The 20,021-nt window shown below is 40.5% G+C and overlaps 1 protein-coding gene across 1 annotated transcript; it reads left to right on the plus strand.

Annotated features, from left to right (window-relative positions):
* Positions 1–788: 788 nt before the first annotated feature.
* On the plus strand, positions 789–19,681 carry LOC114071695 (protein patched homolog 1-like; the record flags this gene model as incomplete). The annotated part of the gene is made up of 10 exons (XM_027909543.1): positions 789–987; positions 1,571–1,692; positions 3,568–3,715; positions 5,607–5,738; positions 6,015–6,170; positions 6,819–6,917; positions 7,811–7,936; positions 16,591–16,709; positions 18,508–18,907; positions 19,322–19,681. Coding segments are annotated over 10 exons (1,861 nt in total), but the record flags the coding sequence as incomplete, so codon positions are not given.
* Between the last annotated feature and the right edge of the window lie 340 nt (positions 19,682–20,021).

The raw sequence follows: 20,021 nt of genomic DNA on the forward strand, positions 1-20,021 counted from the left end.
TTGTTAACAGCATTCCACAGTTACGTGGGGGATGCATATTTCTAAAAAACTCTTTAAAACGTATATATGTAGTCTTAACAGCCATGAGAGAAATACATATATAAATCACACATCCATAGCATGAAGTGTTAGTAAGCCTTACAAAAACAATCTAAAAAAAAAATATATAGTTTATCACAGTCTGTTAACATCGCAAATTCAAAAGTAGGGGGTGGGAGATGTGACAGTGATGACAACCATGGTAGCAGGAAAGCTTGATGGTTGATAGTCAAGTAACCAGGGCATTTGCAGAAACACAGAATTGTATAGATAAAGAAAGACCAGCTTTATTGATTGATTACATTTGCAAGATGATTATTAGACCAGCAAAAAGTAATCTGATACTATGTGAAAGGATTTCTTTCTTCAACTTCCTCCCTTCTTTCCCTCTCCCCTCTTTCCAAATTCTTTGAAGCAGCAGTTGGCTGTGTTTTTGTTATTTAGGTGCTTGATTGTTTTACTTGGTTTGTAAATGAAATTATTTTTAACGTGAATATTCCCTTTTGTACAGTAAATTGGTATGTAAGGACTGATATTTTTGTTAAAATCACCACAGGGCCTACAAGAAAAGTATGCATAAATAAATATAATTAAAACATGCATTTCATTTTATGAAACGACCTTACCAGAAAAGGTTATAGCTTGTAACAGAAAAGAACTTCAACATGTGCAAAAATACAAATTTAAAAACTATGTTTCAGTACTTATTTTGTCTTTTTTTTGTCATTCTCCCCTGATTTCTTTAACAGAGGGAAACCTCCTTTTCAGTGGATCAACTTTGACCCCTTAGAATTCTTAAAAAAGTTAAAAAAAATAAATTACCAAGTGGAGAGCTGGGAAGAAATGCTGAAAAAAGCAGAGGTTGGTCATGGTTATATGGATCGACCTTGTCTGAATCCTGCTGATCCCGATTGTCCAATCACAGCTCCCAACAAAAATTCCACCAAAGTAAGTTTGCTTACCTGTATGTAAATCCTTTCAAGGGAGGTTCTGTATGTGTGGTGAGAGAAAAGGGCATCATTCCCTTCCAAGTAATATATATTTTATGTTCTTCAGGGATTTCATTATTTAGTTCCTATTATATAATTAGCCCAGGGTAACTAACTTTCCCTCATCCTGTGATGCAATATTAATCACATATTTAGAGTGAAATTACAGTTCTCAACTACTGACTAGGTGTGGCAATGTGTTGACATATAATTTAAGCAAGCAATATGCCTCAGGCAGACACAGTTACTCCTGGAATATGGCTGCTGCTGTACACTGACACTATGCAGCAAGGCCTTCCTTCAAGTAGGGCCAGTTTTGTTAACCCAACTTGATATATCCCTTTCTCAGTCATTTTGGAGAAGTTGCTATCTGGTGAACAAGTATCAGGCTAGTTTGTCTACTCCCATTTATTGAACACATTTCTCTTTGTAGACTTTCTAGATGATCTTCAATATCTGTTATTTCAGTAAACTCAGTGTTAATTTAGGATTTGTCTGAAGTTGTGCAACTGATGAATTGCTTCTTTAAAACTTTATTCTAGCCTCTTGATGTGGCTCTTGTTTTGAGTGGTGGATGCTATGGACTGTCAAGAAAATACATGCATTGGCAGGAGGAATTGATTATAGGTGGTACAGTCAAGAATAGTTCTGGTAAGCTTGTCAGGTAAGCAAACAAATGTTTACATAAGAATTTTTAATTTTTTCTTTGTTAGAATTTGGGGTTTTTTTTCACAGGGGGCCATATCATGCAAAATCAACTGTCTTTCACAATCTGTGAATGATGTGTATTGTAACCTAAAGAGATAGCAGAGAAAAAAACTCCAGGTCAATGTAGTGTATAAGATAAAAAGAGTGGGTCCTTTAATCAGACCCACAGGGTCAGGGGAATACACACAATGCATGCACCCAGGCAGTGGCTCTATGATTTTATAATAAGGTCCATCCAATTCCAGATCTGTCCACCCCGGTTCTGCCCAGTTCTGCCCCCCGACACATCCCTTTGGCAATTGGGTCTGGAGTCTTTGGAACCCCTTCTTCCTCATCTTCATCTTCTTCACAGCACATACAGTCCTTGGAACTCCTCCAAAATTCTGGGCTTGAAGGTTGCTTTTGCCTGTCATGGTATCTTGTTGTTGAGGTCTAGGGTGTGATGTTCTTAAACAGAGGTGTTTTTCTACAGTTCTACCTTTAAAAGAAGACTAAATATACTAAAGGAATTTAGAAAGTTTGATATAAAATGGGGTAATAGGGTTGGGTATTTGTAAATTACTATGTTAAAGGGTAAGGTATTATATAGCTACATTAAAATCTACATTTACTACATAACTACTTCTAAAATCTACAAAATGCTAAAAAGAATCAAAAAAGCTCTAAGGTGTCAGTATTATTAACCCTGGTCTAGGAGGACAAAATTTAAAAGAGTGATGATTAAACAGTTGTTTAAATTTAAGGAGGTGTCATTGCTGCCTACTTCAAACCTAAAAATGATAGTGTACATTTCTCAGAAAGAATTTTTTTCCTGTCAACTTTGTTCTTTAGAGTGTATGTATAAAGTATTGAACAGTATTTAAAGTAATGAACAACTTTGTGTTTATGAAATATGATCAAAGGAAAAAAAAGGGAAATATAACTTGGATAATGTGCCCACTTGTTTTTCTTTTATCAAAAATCAAAAATCTCCATTGAACTCTTTGTTTAAGGTCAATACAGAGAAAAGTATATTCTTTACTCACCATATCTTGAATACGTTTTCTGACAGACAAAATAAAACCCTTTCTTTTAGACTTCTTGAAGAAGTCATGGACTTTGGGGGGAAAACCCCTTGAAGTATAATTCTTACATATTTAATACAGATAATTTTTACTAGAACTTTTTATATGGATTTTGATGTTTTTTACATTGACACTAAATACTGAAAGTGGAAAAGTGCACAGAAGTGGCTTCCAACAAATAGCCAAAGACCTTATTCCTGGTGAAAAATGAAATAGCTCTTGAAGCTTCTAAAATTGTTGGGTACAGTTACATACTGTGTAAATTTACAATGGATAATTATTGCCTTTTGTGTATTCTTTACTGCTTGTCAGTTGTCAGGAGTTTAGTCTGGCATTTCTCTCCATGGTATGAAGAAGACCAAGGTCTGCAAATGACAAATTGCCAACAGCATTTGTAAGATCTCATAGGAATAACTGTTTCTGTGTCCTTCTCATAGCAATCTGTAAGTCATGATCTTTATAATTGATTTGTAGGGTTCCATTCTTTGCTCCTGGAAGTGATCCTATTGAAAATAATGGCAAAATACTAACTTCAGTGAAATATAGACTTAGCATCAGTACTGTATAGACCACTACAGCTTCACCAGATACATGGTAGAATAATTATACTCTGTTCAATTTTAATATTAACATGTGACTTATAAAATCCAGAATTTGTGCAAGCTCCTGTTAGACCCTCATTTGAGCCTTTATGCAGTGAAAAAAACAGTTCCCAAAAATACTTATTTTAATGCCTCTTTTTCCTCTCTCTTCTCTCCCTGTTACAGTGCCCAGGCTTTGCAAACCATGTTTCAGTTAATGACTCCTAAGCAAATGTATGAGCACTTCAAGGGGTATGAATATGTTTCACATATCAACTGGAGTGAGGATAAGGCAGCAGCAATTCTGGAAGCCTGGCAGCGGATGTATGTTGAGGTAAAACTGACAATAGCCTAGATGTCTTGCTATATAGCTTTACTAAGATCCACTGACCTTTAGTTGTGGCTTTTTATAGTATTTTCTCAAGGAAGATGCCTAAACTAGAATTAAGTGTTGTATCCTGGTTTTAAAGTTATCCTTATGCTGTAACAAACAATTTTAAAATTACCTTGATACCTGGCAACTTTATGGAGCAGATCATCTCAAGTGCAATCACATGACATACAGGACAGCTGGGGGATCAGACCCAGACAACATGGATTTAGGAGGGTCAGGTCCTGCCTGACCAAACTGATTTCCTTTCATGACCAGGTGACCCACCTGGTGGATGAGGGGAAGGCTGTGGATGTGGTTTATCTGGACTTCAACAAATCCTTTGACACTGTCTCCCATAGCATACTCCTGGAAAAGCTGCAGCCCACGGTTTGGACAGAGGCACTCTGTGCTGGGTTAGGAACTGGCTTATGGCCAGGCCCAGAGAGTGATGGGGAATGGTGTTGCATCCAGTTGGTAGTCGGTCACTAATGGTGTCCCCCAGGGATCAGTGTTGGGCCCAGTCCCGTTTATTATCTTTATTGATGATCTAGATGAGGGAATCCAGTCTACCATTAGCAAATTTTCAGATGACACCAAGTTGGGGGGGAGTATTGATCTGCTGGAAGGCAGGAGGGCTCTGCAGAGAGTCCTGGACAGGCTGGATAGATGAGCCAAATCCAACGGTATGAGGTTCAACAAGACCAAGTGTTGGGTCCTGCACTTTGGCCATAACAACCCCATGGAGCACTACAGGTTGGGGACAGGGTGGCTGGAGAGCAGCCAGGCAGAAAGGGACCTGGGGGTGCTGATTGACAGCAGGCTGAACATGAGCCAGCAGTGTGCCCAGGTGGCCAAGAGGGCCAATGGCATCCTGGCCTGGATCAGCAATAGTGTGATCAGCAGGACCAGGGCAGTGATTCTTCCTCTGTACTTGGCCCTGGTTAGGCTGCACCTCGAGTACTGTGTCCAGTTCTGGGTCTCTCATTTTAGGAAGGATGTTGAGGTGCTGGAGCATGTCCAAAGAAGGGCAACAAGGCTGGTGAAGGGACTGGAGCACAAGTCCTATAAGGAGTGTCTAAGGGAGCTGGGATTGTTTAGCCTGGAGAAGAGGAGGCTCAGGGGAGATCTCATCACTCTCTGCAACTACCTGAGAGGAGGTTCTAGCCAGGTGGGTGTTGGTCTCTTCTCCCAGGCAACTAGCGGTAGGACAAGAGGGTACAGTCTTAAGCTGCGTCAAGAAAGAAGTTCTTTACAGAGAGAGTGATTAGTCATTGGAATGGGCTACCCAGGGAGATGGGGGAGTCACCATCCCTGGAAGTATTTAAGAAGAAACTGGATGCGGCACTTTCAGCCATGGTCTAGTTGATAAGTTAGGTCAAGGGTTGGACTCGATCTCAGAGGTCTTTTCCAACCTAGTTGATTCTGTGATTCTGTGAAAAGGTTGATTTTTTTTTTTTTTTAATTAAGAAGCTACTTGCTTAAACACATATGAGAAGCCATGAAGATTTTACTGTTTGCTGGACCTTGGATTAAAGGCAAAACTCATACAACAGCAAATCAGTGGCAGAGTTATGGAAAGAAGAAACCTACTTTACATTTCAGGAGTTAAATGTTTCGAATGAGCTATGAATGCAGTGGCCTTTCCTGAAGATGTAAATTCTTGTTTGATAATCAGTAGCTTGCAAGAAATGATTACAAAAAATATTTATTTCGTATAGCCTCAGTGAAATCTCTGTTATAGGGTGTATGCTTGAATTGGAACATTAAGGCAAAAGTAGTTGATTTCAGATATTTGCTATAGAAGATGATAATGGGCTTCTTTCTTAGGCACACTAATTTTTTTTTTCTATAGGTTGTTCATCAAAGTGTTGCAGAAAACTCTACTCAGAAGGTGCTTTCCTTTACTACAACTACCCTGGATGACATTCTAAAGTCATTTTCTGATGTCAGCGTTATCAGAGTAGCTAGTGGCTACTTACTAATGGTAAGAAATTAAATTCTATTTGTTTAATTAACTCCAGTAGTATAGCAGGGTTCAAATGGCTGCCTTCTTGTTACCAGTCAACAGTCGAGAACATTTTCAGAATACTTAAAAATTGCAGTTTGTAAACATTTGCCTCAGCGTTGTCACCTATTCCTCTATGTAACATCTCTGATATGTCTGTTCTGTTTAAAACCACTTGTAAGCTATGTATATTGTTGAGGGGGGATAGGGAATAGAGAAGGATCCATTCTAATCCAATCCATGCTTTGCTTTCAGCTTGCCTATGCCTGTTTAACAATGCTGCGGTGGGACTGTGCAAAATCTCAAGGTGCTGTGGGGCTGGCAGGAATCTTCTTGGTTGCGCTCTCAGTGGCTGCAGGACTGGGTCTGTGCTCATTGATTGGAATTTCCTTTAATGCTGCCACAACTCAGGTACTGAGGAGCCAAAAGTCTGCTGCTATATTATAAGAACTTTGTTAGCAAATAAACACATCTGAATCAATCTTTGAGGAAAAACATAAGCTGAGAAAATATTTTGATTTTTTGATTTTTACTTGCATCTTTCTCCTATCCAGGAGCTTGTGCTGTGAGAAATTAGGAGAACGTGCTGCCAAATAATTTTAAGAAAAAGGCAGATATCCTGCAGTTTGTTTAATTATGTAGATTCTAGGATATTTGTTCTTCTGTGTCTCAGTATGAGCGCAAGCATCCAGTTGTACACAAGAAACTGCAAGTTTTGCCCTTACATCCAAATATATAGGGATGTTCAACTCCTGAAAATATTTTGAAAATAACTTGAAATATTGTCTGTTATTCTTTGACTACCAAAAGCTTGAATTACTTTTAGTGAGGTTTTATACCTCTAAATGGTATACTGCAAGTTCCTCATCAGTCTTTCAGAATGAAAGTTAATAGCTGTATCGCATCACATTGATTTTCATTTTAACCTTGGATTTCTCTTCAGAGTGTAGTGTAAAGTTTATTTTGATTAGCCATCTAACGACTATCTGCATGGAAAATCATAAGAATAATATAAAAATGCTATTGTTTTTTTTTTGCTTGTTTTGTTTCTTCCCCAAGGTTTTGCCTTTTCTTGCTCTTGGAGTTGGTGTAGATGATATATTCCTTCTGGTACATGCATTTAGTGAAACAGGGCAGAATAAGAGAATTCCATTTGAGGTAATGACAAAATGGGGTGTTTGGGGAAAATAAAAGAATAAAGTAAAAGAAAAACCTTGTAGAGGAAAATATACCTAGAATTAGTTAGTAATGATTTTTTAAAAAAGCTTTTGTTCTAGAGATCTTTGTTCTTGGACCTGGTTTTCTTTCCTTTTATTTATAATTAACCATGACATTCATATATTCACATTTTGAAATCTAAGATCCTCCTCACTTTTATAATCTTTTCCTTTTATTGACCTTTTTATTCTCAGTCCAGAGTTTCATATCCAAAGTACAAATAATTTAAAAGCAATATATATTTGTCAGTTTAGTTTTGTACAAGCAGTGTCTTCCATGTGCTCTTTCCAGTTGGTTTGGCATGCAGGCAATACAAACTCATTGTGCTATAACCTTCATATGCTTCAAAATAACCTACTGCATTGGGAAAGGGTCCTGTGTTTGATCCTCTGTTTTTTGTGTGGTTCCTGGGATATCTGTTTGTTGGGGTTTTTTTCTCACATGCTTCTTCAAGACATTATGAATCTACACTGTTAATGTATGCTTATTTTGTCTGAAAAATGTTAAGAACACCAAGTTACTGCACTGATACAGAACACATCCTACTTAACTGATGTATTTGATATAATAGCATTATCCATTTATCTTTGACTTTTGAAGCCAGTGTCATCTTTGATAATGTTTGCTACCCTCAAAAAATGTAAGCACTTCATATGTCATCTGCTTTTCTCCTGGACAGTGTACTTAGTATGTTGTTTACTCTTACAAACTCTCAAATGCATACTTTTATTCAGAAATTCCTTGTAATACTTTTCACTGTTACCATGGTATATCTGTAGGATGATCTCTTCATTTGAAGAACATCACCTTATTTGTTTTACTTTGTTTTGCAGGACAGAACAGGTGAATGTTTGAAGCGAACAGGAGCAAGTGTAGCCCTTACATCTATCAGCAATGTTACTGCTTTTTTTATGGCTGCCTTAATCCCTATTCCTGCTTTACGAGCATTTTCACTCCAAGTAAGTTCTTATGTTGCTTTTTTAGCTCTTGTAGATGGTGTCATTGTGGAAATGAATGGTAAAGACCATGTTCAGTGCTTCTGCAGTTCACTCAACCAATATGGGATCACTGTTTACTATAGTTTACCATAGTTCTTGGTGGTAGCCAACTGCTTTCTCCTCTTGATTCTGCTCCTTCCATTTCTCATACCTTGAGACTCATATCCTGTTTGTGGGTGAAAGAATATCCTGCCCCATCCCAGGGCATTGGAACGGCCTACCCAGAGAGGTGGTGGATTCACCATCCCTGGAGGTTTTCAAAAAGAGATTGGATGTGGTCCTTAGTGCCATGATATAGTAATTGGAGTTGGATCAGGGGTTGGACTTGATGATCTTGGAGGTCTTTTCCAACCCAATCTATTCTATGATTCTATGATTCTATGAACTAAGTTGAGTGCAAAAACCTCTTGGTCTAAGCAGAAACAAGTCGCCAGCAAGATTTGAATTCTTAAGGCAGTCTAGATCAGTACACTATACTCTAGCTTACACCATCACATTCCTAAGTAGGAATTTAATCCTTTCATTGAGGTTTGTCGAATTTGCTGCTATTACAAACCATAACCAAGGTGCATTTGCCACATTAATAACTACTGTAGCAGTTTGTACTGACTTGTTCCCAACGTAATTTTAGCAAAATGTTGGAGAAAATTTCAAGAATTTTCTGTTCTGTTTTGAGAGAAAATGTGATTTTTCTGTGCTGAAGCATGTATTTCCTGACACAGCCGGTAAGTGAGCCTACCAGGGAGGTGCCCCACTGGGCCTGCTATTTACAAACAGAGAAGGGCTGGTGGGAGATGTGGTGGTCAGAGGCTGTCTTGGGCACAATGACCATGAAATGATAGAAGTTTTGATTCTTGGTGAAGTAAGGAAGAGGGTAAGCAAAACTGCTACATGGGATTTCTGGAGGGCAGACTTTTGCCTGTTCAGGACACTGTTTTGGAGAGTCCCTTGGGAAACAGCCCTTAAAAAGAAAGGGGTCCAGGAAAAGTGGACATACTTAAAGAAGGAAATCTTAAAGGTGCTGGAGCAGGTCTTCCCCATGTGCCGAAAGACGAGACAGTGGGGAAGACCAGCCTGGTTGAACAGGGAGCTTTTGTTGGAACTCAGGGGAAAAGAAGAGAGTTTATGCCTTTGGAAGAAGGGGCAGGTAACTCAGGAAGGGTACAAGGATGTCATTAGGTCAGGCGCAGAGAGGGCATTACTGGGAAATGCAAGGACAACTTAAATGAGGCAAGACCAAAACCAACAGTCAGTTGGCAAAGCGGCAGCAGTGGTAAATCCGGTGGACAGGATTAGATCAAGCTGTAGAGGGGCATTCCCAAGCTCAGGGATACCCAAGCAGCAGCCCCGAGCCTCGTCAGGCCCTGAAAGCCCAATCAGGCACAGAGGGTGTGTTGCTGGAAACAGTGAGGGCAATTTAAACATCTCTAAAGGAGCACGAGTGACCTGGAGCACGGCACGGCCATTTGCACAGGCAGGGTAAGCAGGAAGGGCTCCACTCTGACCATCGGGGATCAGCCAATAGAGGTAGCAAACAGACTCAGTATCTGGTGGAGAAGAGCACAATAAGATCCTTTCAGTCCCAGCCTTATTAGTGTACTAGTGTAAACTTCTTCAGTTATGGTCTTGACACACCATAGAGCTCAAACCTCTGTAGCTGCAGGAGTCACTGAACCAGCTGTGTCAGAGGCCTCCAGCCAGACAGACCTAATGATGGTTGATATAGCTCTTCAGGTCACAGGTTGCCAAGAGTGTCTGATGCCTCTCTGTGAGGCTGGGGCAGACAAACAGTTATTTTGCAGAAGGTTGAAGAGCTGTGTTGCCAGGTGAGGGAGCTACAGGAGGAAGTGAATAGGCTGTGCAGTATTCGAAGAATAGAGCAAGAGATTGACTGGTTATTTACAGAGATGCTACAGTCTCAAGGCTCTTGAGACTCTTGAACCTCCATTGCTGTGGAGAAGCGATGGACAGAACCCTGCCATAGTCAAGGGTCTGTTGAAGATGAAGGCTGGAAGCTGGTCACTGTGAGGTGAAGGTTCCTTCTCCTTCTGAAAGTTTAACAAGTAGGACTGGCACTTTCTACAACAGGTATGAGGCCCTGAAACTAGAAGGCCAGAATACTGATGAGGTGGGTGAAGGTCCTTCTGGGACAGAGGGGCCTCCTAAAGCAACCCCACCTGTACCCCACATCACAATCTTCTCTGTTAAAAGGAAAAGAAGGGTAATTTTAATAGGAAACTCCCTTCTAAGGGGAACAGAGAGTCCAATATGAAGACCCAACCCAACTCACAGGGAAGTTTACTGTCTCCCAGGGGCTCAGATAAATGACATTACTGGAAAACTCTCCAGTCTAGTAAGGCCCTCTGATTACTATCCATTATTGGTTGTTCAAGCTGACAGTGACAAAATAACAAGGAGAAGTCCAAGGGCATCAAAAGAGACTTCAGGGCCTTGGGATGATTAGTTGAAGGATCTGGAGCACAGGTAGTGATTTCTTCGATTCTTCAAGTACCAAGTAATAATATTGATAGGAATAGGCAGATCCATCAGATCAACACATGGCTCCAAGGCTGGTGTAAGTGAAAAAATTTGGGGTTTTTTGACCATGGGATAATCTCCTCAACACCTGATCTACTGACACCTGATGGGATGCACCTTTCTCAGAAGGGAAAAAGAGTTCTAGCACAGGAGCTGGCAGGGCTTGTTGACAGAGCTTTAAACTAGCTTGGAAGGGGGAAAAGGACAAAACCAGGCTTGCCAGTGATGAGCAATGGGACAGTGTGCCAAAACTTGAGGAAATGAGTATTAATGGAATCCCTCAATCTGTTTCACGAGGTGTTGGCCACAAAGTACCACACCTGAAACATCTCTACACTAATGCATGCAGCATGAAGAACAAACAAGAGGAGGTGGAAGCTTTGGCCCAGTCCCACAGGTTTGACATCATTGGCATAAGTGAAATCTGGTAGGATGAGTCCTGTGACTGGAGTGCCATGTTGGTTGATTACAGACTCTTCAGAAGGGATAGGCAGGGCAGAAGAGGCAGAGGGGTGGTGTTGGATGTGATGGAGGGGCTAGAACATATGGAGCTTACAGTTGGCAATGGCACAGTTGAGACCCTCTGGGTAAGAATCAAGGGACAAAGAAATAATGCAAATGTCATGGTAGGAGTGTACAATTGACCACCTAGCCAGGATGATAATGCCAATGAATTATTCTTTGAGGAATTAAGAGGCACCTACAAATCAACTACCCTTGTCCTTTTGGGGGACTTCAACTTGCCAGATGTTAACTGGGAACACCACACAGCTGGCACAAACAAGTCCAGAAGATTCCTAAAACACCAGAATGAGAACTTCACAATACAAGTACTAAGAGAACTGACTAGGAAAGATGCCCTCCTTGATTTGTTGCTTTTTAACAGAGAGGGTCTTGTGAGGGAAGTGAAGATGGGCGGCCACCTTGGCCACAGCAACCATGAAGTAATCTAGTTCAAAATCTCTGTTGACAGGAGGAAAAGTGCCAGCAAGACTTCAACTCTGGACATGAGAGCAGACTTCAGGCTGCTCAGGGAATTAGTAAGTAAAGTCCCCTGGGAAAACACTTTTTCAGGTACTGGGGTCCATCAGTGCTGGTCACTTTTTAAGCACCACTTCCTAAGGGCACAGGAACAGGCAATTCCCAAATGTTGGAAGTCAAGCAGGTGTCAAGAAGGCCAGCTTGGCTGAGCAGGGATCTTCTTTTGGAAATAAGGCAAAGAAAGGTGTATGCTTGGTGGAAGCAAGGTCAGCTGACATGGGAGGAATACAGTGATGTTGAGGGAGAAAATTCGTGCGGCCAAAGCTCAATTGGAGTTGAAGCTGGGCAGTACTGTGAGGGACAATAAAAAGATGATATTTTTAATATGTTAATAGCAAATAGCAGTGCAGGAACAACATAGACCTGTTACAGGATGAAGATGACCACCTCACAAACAGGGACAGAGTCAAGGCAGGGATGTTTAATGCTTTCTTTTCCTCTGTCTTCAACCCTGATGACAGGCTAAGGGGGTCCCAGTGGCTGAGCTGGAGGCCCATGACTGTGAGAATGATCAACTTCTAGTTGACCCTGATGTTGTGAGGGATCTGCTGCTCCAGCTAGATCCCTAAAAGTCTATGGAGTCTGATGGGATTCATCCAGGAATCCTCAAGGAGCTTCCTGATGTCATCACAGAACCTGTCTCAATGATTTTTGATCAGGCTTGGGAATCTGGAGAGGTCCCAGCTGACTGGAAGCTGGTGAATGTTGTCCTGATTTTCAAGAAGGCAAAGAAGGAGGACCCTGGAAACTACAGTCCTGTCAGTCTCCCTTCAGTGCCTGTTAAAATGATGGAAAAGATTCTTCTGGGAAGTATTGAAAAACACCTGAAGGACAACATAGCCATCAGTCACAGCCAGCATGGTTTCATGAGGGGAAATCCTGCTTGTTGAACCTGATTTCCTTCAACACCTGGTTGATCAAGGGAAGCCAGTTGATGTAATCTCTTTGGACTTCAGCAAAGCCTTTGATACCATCTCTCAAGGGACCCTTCTGGACAAAATGTCCAGCATACAGTTGGATAATCATGTTATGCAATGGGTGAGCAACTGTCTCATGGGTCAGGCACAAAGACTTGTAGTGAATGGGGCAACATCAGGCTGGTGACCTGTCACTAGTGAGGTTCCACAGGGCTCCATCCTCCACCCAGGTGTCTTCAACATCTTCATAAACAACTTGGACACAGGACTCGAAGGTATACTAAGTAAGTTTGCTGCTGACACTAAATTGGGAGAAGCCGTTGACTCCCTTGAGGGCAGAGAGGCCCTACAGAGAAACCTCAACAAATTAGAAGGCGGGGCAATCACCAACCACATGAAGTTTAACAAGGGGAAGTTCCAGATTCTGCACCTAGGATGGAGCAACCCTGTTTGGGGAATGAGAGGCTGGAGAGTAGCACTGTGGAAAGGGACCTGGGGGTCCTGGTCGATGGCAAGTTGAATATGTCAGCAGTGTGCTCTGGCAGCCAGGAAGGCCAACTGTGTCTTGGGGTGCATTAAAAGCACAGCATCAGCAGCTGGTCAAGGGAGGTGATTGGCCTGCTCTACTCTGCACTGGGATGGCCTCACCTTAAGTACCGTGTGCAGTTTTGGGCACCACAATATAAAAAAGACATTATTAGAGAGCGTCCAATGGAGGGCCATAAGATTGGTGAAGGGTCTGCAGGGGAAGCCTTATGAGGAGCAGCTTAGGTCACTTGGTCTATCCAGCCTGGAGAAGAGGAGACCGAGGGGAGACCTCATTGCAGTCTTCAACATCATCATGAGGGGAAGCAGAGGACCTAGTATCGATCTCTTTACTCTCACAACCATTGACAGGACTTGAGGAAATGGCATGAAGCTGAGTCGGGGGTGGTTTAAGTTAGATTTTAGGAAAATATTCTTCACTCAGAGGGTGGTTGAGCACTCGAACAGGCTCCCCAGGGAAGTGGTCACAGCATCAAGCCTGTCTGAGTTCAAGAAGCCTTTTGACAATGCTCTCAGGCACATGGTGTGAATCTTGGGGTGTCCTGTGTAGGGCCAGGAGTTGGACTTGATGATCCTGATGGGTCCCTTCCAACTCAGCATATTCTATGATTCTATGATATGATTCTATGTAGAGAGAAAATTTGAAAGGGGGAAGCTGAACTAGAACTCAATCTGGCCCCTGTTGTGAAAGATATGTAGCAGCCAAGCATGAGAAAGGCCTGAAGAATGTTCAGATGACCTTGTGTTGTTTTCTCTAAGCCATGATTTACTGCCCAGGGAGAGCTTAACTTTCCAGTTTGCAATTTTACCATGTGGGGGTGTGAAAAGGGTAACTTGAAACTCCAAGGTCTGTATGTGTGTGTGCACATGACAGGCTGGCCATGAGAGTGATTGATGTGTTGCTTGCAGCTGTGTTCTACCTTGATTTGCCTAACCACTCCCAGTGGGAAGTGAATGATATAAAAACCCTGGATCATGGGGAATAAAGTGATTTCTGTCCATCAAGCCAAGAGTCTGTAATTTGCATTCCGTTAAAAAAGTCTTTTTATAAATACATTAGTAACAAAAAGAGGGCCAAGGAAAATCTCCATCCTTTATCGGATGTAGAGGGGAACATTGTAACCAAGAATGAGGAAAAGGCTGAGTTACTCAATGCCTTCTTTATCTGCCGTGGTAGCTGTGACACCACCGAAATTTTCAGATCTTGGGTTCAAGATACTCCACTAGCAGTGAAGGCACAGAGGCAAAGTGGTAAAATGACCAAAAGACCAAAAAGTCCCTTTATTGCAGTGTGAGCTAGCTTTTTATCAGTAAAGCATGGAATGTGTGGAATTAGGGAGGATTTCTAGGGAGTTTAACATGCAAGGGAATATCTAAACATGGGTACCATAAATGGAAAGCAGGGAAGAGCTATAAATTCTACTAACAGGGTAGTGAGCTTAGGGTTTACAATTGCAGATAAGGGCAGGGTCTAACAGTAATTGAAACTAACACATTACATACAAAGCAAGGTATTTCTCTAACAACATTGTTACTAAATTGAATAAACTTAACACTTTTGTAACATGAAACGCTGTTTCTGAGGTAGAAAATCATCCGTTGTTCAGTAGTGTAGTTGTATCCCAAAACTGTCTTTCCTCAATTCTCCTTTTCCTCAGAGATTTTTCTCCACCATGAATGTATTTCTTGTGGGGAGCTTCCAACATTCTTTGCCTTAGTCTTCAACAGAAAGATCAGTTATCCTCAGGGTAACCAGCCCCCTGAGCTGGCAGACAGGGATGTGTGTCATTCCTCACACATAGTAACCCTTTATATGTATCTAAGAGATGGGGAAATGTGCAAAAAGGCCAACCAGAGAGCCGTATTGAGGATTTACTGGTACTGGAGAAATCTGTGTATATAAGTGGAGTGGGTTTACCTTGACTAGATGCCAGATGTTCACCAAGATGCTCTGTCACTCCTCTTCCCAGCCGGACAGGGGAAAGAGAATAAGAGGGAAAATGACTCGAAGGTTGAGATAAGGCAGTTTACTAAAGCAAAAGTGAAAATTTGTGCCTGCACAAGTGAAGAGGAAAATAACAAGGTTTATTCTCTACTTCCCATTAGCAAGAGATGTTTACTTCCTAGGAAGCAGGGCTTCAGCATGTATGTCACATGAAAGGGGAGGAGATTCACCCAACCCTTAGAGAGGGGAGATTTTCTTGGCTCTCAGTGATTTATTTGTCTGTCAGCGTCCCAAGGAAAATGAAACCCTTTATATCTGAACCAGTCTGTCAGGTATCCCATAAGGGGGGGGGACTCTTCACCAAACAGATTCACAGGATTAGGGGTAATTGCATTGCCCTTTTCGGGAGGCGGAACCAAAAGCATAAGGGAGACCCCTCAAAGGCCTTCCAACGTGCTATTCTGCAGCTGGCAAACCGTCAGCACCTTATAAAGGACTCTAACAGTTTACAGAATAACACTCTTTATTAATACAAATTGTGGCAGGTTAATAAGGTCCATAGGTTGTTGGTGATAGTGTCTAGCTGCAAAAAACGTATTTAAAGCAATCTAATGATACTATAAAGCAAGCAGAAGCAGAAACCCTAATATAAAACAATCTACCAATATATGGTCTTTTACAAACTTTATGATTCTATGATTTTAGTAGTTATGTCTTCAGCCAATCAGCAGGACCAAAATCCTACTTTAAGCAGGCTGGAGACAGCAAAAGAGAAACATCAGTAAAAACCACTCATCAATCATTCAGTAGGTTACTATGATTTTGTATTGAGTTTGCGTGGCAAGGTTTTGTTAGTGGGGAAGGCTATAGGGCTGGCTTCTTAGAGAAGTTGCTAGAAACTTGCCCTATGTCCAATAGAGCCAATGACAGCTGGCTCCAGGACAGACCTGTCCCTGGCCAAGGCCTAGCCAATCAGTGATGGTGGTAACACCTCTGTGATAACATATTTAAAAAGGGGAAAAGTTATTGTGCAGGAGCAACTGCAACCAGAGAAGAGTGAGAATATATATGAGAGGAACACAATTGAGCATTCTAATTGAATGTGCCAAATGTCAGATAGACAAGGCTTTTTATTACACATACTGTTTACATATTAATTAGATATTCTTGCTTACTTAATACATATTCATTAGTTTGCTTTACATAGTCACTCCCCTATTGGAAGTCCTTCTTTGGTCCTTCCAGGTCGTCTTCGTCATCTTGACCTCAGTCCTGGAGCAAGCACAGTGTCATTGTGTTTCACCACCAAAAACTGTTACGTTTGTTCTTTATTTTACCTTGTTTGTGTATATAGAGCTTAGTTTACATCTTGTTTTTTTGAGTACATCCCTTATCTAATTCTCGAGGACTTCTCTAAGATTATATTGTTCCTTATTTGGGCATTGCGGGATACTGTGAGTAAAGTTTCTATTTCTCCTATCACCTCAGGGAGAAGTTTGAAAGGGTCTGATGAGTAAACATGATAAATAGATGGATGGGTGAGAACTGAAGAGTCTTTATCCTTTATAAAGCCAATGCCATAAATTGAGCTTAGTAATTACCTTGCATCTCTTGTGATTGATCTCTAGGCAGCAGTTGTGGTAGTATTCAACTTTGCTATGGTTTTGCTGATTTTTCCTGCTATCCTGAGTATGGACCTTTATCGTCGGGAAGACAGGAGACTGGATATATTCTGCTGTTTTACAAGGTGAGAATGTGTGATAGAATTACAGTATATGAGGTATATCTTTTTTGTGATCACCACTCAGTGCTACTGTCCCTTGTCAGGAGTGGGAGTTCATTGCAGCAGGATAGCAGCAGGGTCAGTATGCTACTGTCATGGTTTTATTGATGAATTACATTTGCTATACACACACTTTCTCCTTTATTCATACGTACATCCATTTTAGCCATTGAAGGACAACTTTCTGGAAGCATGTAAAAGAGCTGTGCTTTAGTAATATCTGTATTTTTAGAATTTAATGGGATACTGCAGTGTGTCCAGTGCTGGTATTGGTGAAACTTGGAAGACTTAATTCTGGTCTCTTATGGAAGACTGTAAATAACTTGGGGTACTCAGAAACCTTATTTAATCACTCTGTGATAATTATTTTGCCTTTTATGCCTTGAAACTTAAATGCATAAAAATAATGTAAAACTTATAAAATTACTTCTCTTTAGCCCAGTTTTTTGTAGGACTGTGAGGAATTCAGAATGATCAGTACCATTGCAAGATAATGATTGATAATCTTTCTGCTATGGATCCAATAGTAATTTAGAACTATAGTATGCACACTCTTACCTAATACACATCCAGCTCTGAGATCAGGGGTAGGGCTAGGAGGAAGCTACTGTCATCATCAGAACCACCGCTTAAACATATTTTCTACATTAGTTTTGCCTGCAATGAAGAGGATAAACTACATTTCTATTTGTGTACTCTCACATGCATGTCATGCCACAACCAGGATGTAGAGAAACCCCTTTGTGTCCTCTTAGCCTTCCGCACCCACGTAAGAGCTGACACAGTCTGACCTTTTTTAACTTTGATGTCAGAGAGTGCTTTCCTAAATTTGCTTTTGAGGGAGTCATTAGAACAGGGAGGTGATCACAAGTTGGGACTCCTGCTTTCTGTTTCTGATTCAGCCGTAGTTTCACTGGATGGTCTAATGTGCTTGAATTTTGGAGCCCAGATTCTCAGAAGTACAGGGCTGTCAGGCCTTCCCTTTATTCCCACATATGAAGTTGGACCAAATGTAATGGCCCATGTACATATGAAGAAATTCAGTTAATAAAAGCTTGTTTGTTTAGGTAGGCAACATTTTCTTCCTTTTTGTAGGATTTTTCCACTTGGTGAAAAATCTCTGGTACTGTTTTCTATCAGCAATTTGTTTTTATTTACAGAAGGAAGCTTATTTATGACATTTTTTTGCCTGTACTTCATGGGAATTAATCCTCGTATGTGTTTACACCACCAGTCAGTGTATGGCAAGTGGTTTCAATCTGCCTCCCAAAAGTCTGATATCTTTTTCAGAAGGTCCAAATATTATTTAACAGTTACTTTAATAGTTCTAAACAGAAGAATTCAGCATGTCATGCATTTACATTTTGATTTTCTAACTAGTTTAATTCTCAGCATGGTCATGTAGATGTAATCATATATCACTCATTTAGACTGTGCAACTACCTGGTTATTGACCTGATTAGTACGTGTAATTAATAGAGTGATGTAAGTGGATGCCAGTGTCTTCAGACAAATGCTGATTCTTTCTTTCTTGGGCATAAGAAACATGCAGAAACAGGCTCAGAGGCCTATACTTTAAACCATGTCTAAGAAATATTTCCTACAAGTGATGAAGGAAATCCTCATCAAAATATTGTGCTTGACTAACATAAACATTTTACAGTAGTAGAAGTGGTCTTTGATGGAAGCAGATTATCCTATCTATCCTGATTAAAATAAATATCTATCAAAATACAAACAATGTTTTTCTCTTCTCTTGCAGTCCGTGTGCCACTAGAGTGCTTCAGATTGAGCCTCAAGCATATGTGAAAAACAGGGATAATACTTGCTACAGTACACCCCCATACAGCAGTCAAAGTTTTGTACATGAAACTCAGATTACAATGCAGTCTACAGTGCAGTTACACACAGAATGCAATCCTCATGCACAGGTGTTCTACACCACAGCAGAGCCTTGCTCAGCAATATCTGTGCAGCCAGTGACAGTGACACAAGATAATATCAGCTGCCAGAGCCCAGAAAGCACAAACTCAACAAGAGATTTGCTTTCCCAATTCTCAGACTCAAGTATGCATTGCCTCAAGCCACCCTGTGCTAAATGGACACTCTCATCTTTTTCAGAAAAGCATTATGCTCCATTCCTGCTAAAACCAAAAGCTAAGGTAAACAGAAAACTATTTACCTGTTTTTCAAAAATAGACTTCTGCCTTGGCCAGTAGAGAAATTATCCTGACAATAGTATTAAATATCAGCAAAAAATAGAATTATTTTGGAATTACAATTATTAATATTTTATACCTAATTTCACACTTTAAAAGTTTTATCTTGGTAGTGCTATAATGACATACTTTTCAAATGTAACTTCAAATCTACTTTTTAACTTCATCACCATATAAATTTCCTGTTCACTAAAACACAAATTAGTTTGGCCTTGTAGTGTGTGTGTGTGCATAAAGATATAAAAGTTTAAAAGTATAGTATTGGGGATTAATTATGAACCTGTTTCTGTGTGTTATTACGAGTTATTAATTTCTTTAAGAACATAAAACCAAAGTTGTTTCCATTTTCTGTTGCAGATTGTGGTTATTTTTCTTTTTCTGGGTTTACTTGGGCTCAGCCTTTATGGAACTACCCAGGCTAGAGATGGACTGAATCTCACAGATATTGTACCACGAGAAACCCAGGATTATGATTTTATTGCAGCACAGTTCAAGTATTTCTCATTTTACAATATTTATATAGTAACACAGAAAGCAGACTATCCTAGTCCCCATGTCCAGCATTTACTTTATGAACTTCACAAAAGTTTCAGTAATGTGACATACATTTTGTTGGAAGAGGATAAGCAGCTTCCCAAAATGTGGTTGCACTACTTTCGAGACTGGCTGCAAGGTAAGAGAGAATTGCATGAACTTTTCTTTTTAATTATACAGTAGAAAGCAATTATTCACTGTAGTAATGACCTTCTCTTCCAATACAGTCACATGCTTTAAAGTATGCCCAGGTTCTGCTCTGAACTCAGACATTGATTCACTGTTTCTCTAACAGTTCACCTAAATTCTTTGTGGTTAAGTTTATTATAACCATGAGAGTTCATCTCATGTCATTAATTTCTAAGTGGCTAATGAGGAGTTCTGCTTTATAATTAATGGCCAAATATGGCCCAGTTTCTTGGGAAGATAAATGTTTGCTGAGTGTTTTTGTAAATGAAAAGTCCTGGTCTAGCAATGTATTTTGGCACAGGCTTAACTTCCAGCATGAGTGATCCTGTTAGCT

This window comes from Empidonax traillii, unplaced genomic scaffold, assembly GCF_003031625.1.
Source record: "Empidonax traillii isolate 1590-97213 ecotype Southwest subspecies unplaced genomic scaffold, ASM303162v1 scaffold2203:size32764, whole genome shotgun sequence".
In the NCBI taxonomy this organism is placed as follows: Eukaryota; Metazoa; Chordata; class Aves; order Passeriformes; family Tyrannidae; genus Empidonax; species Empidonax traillii.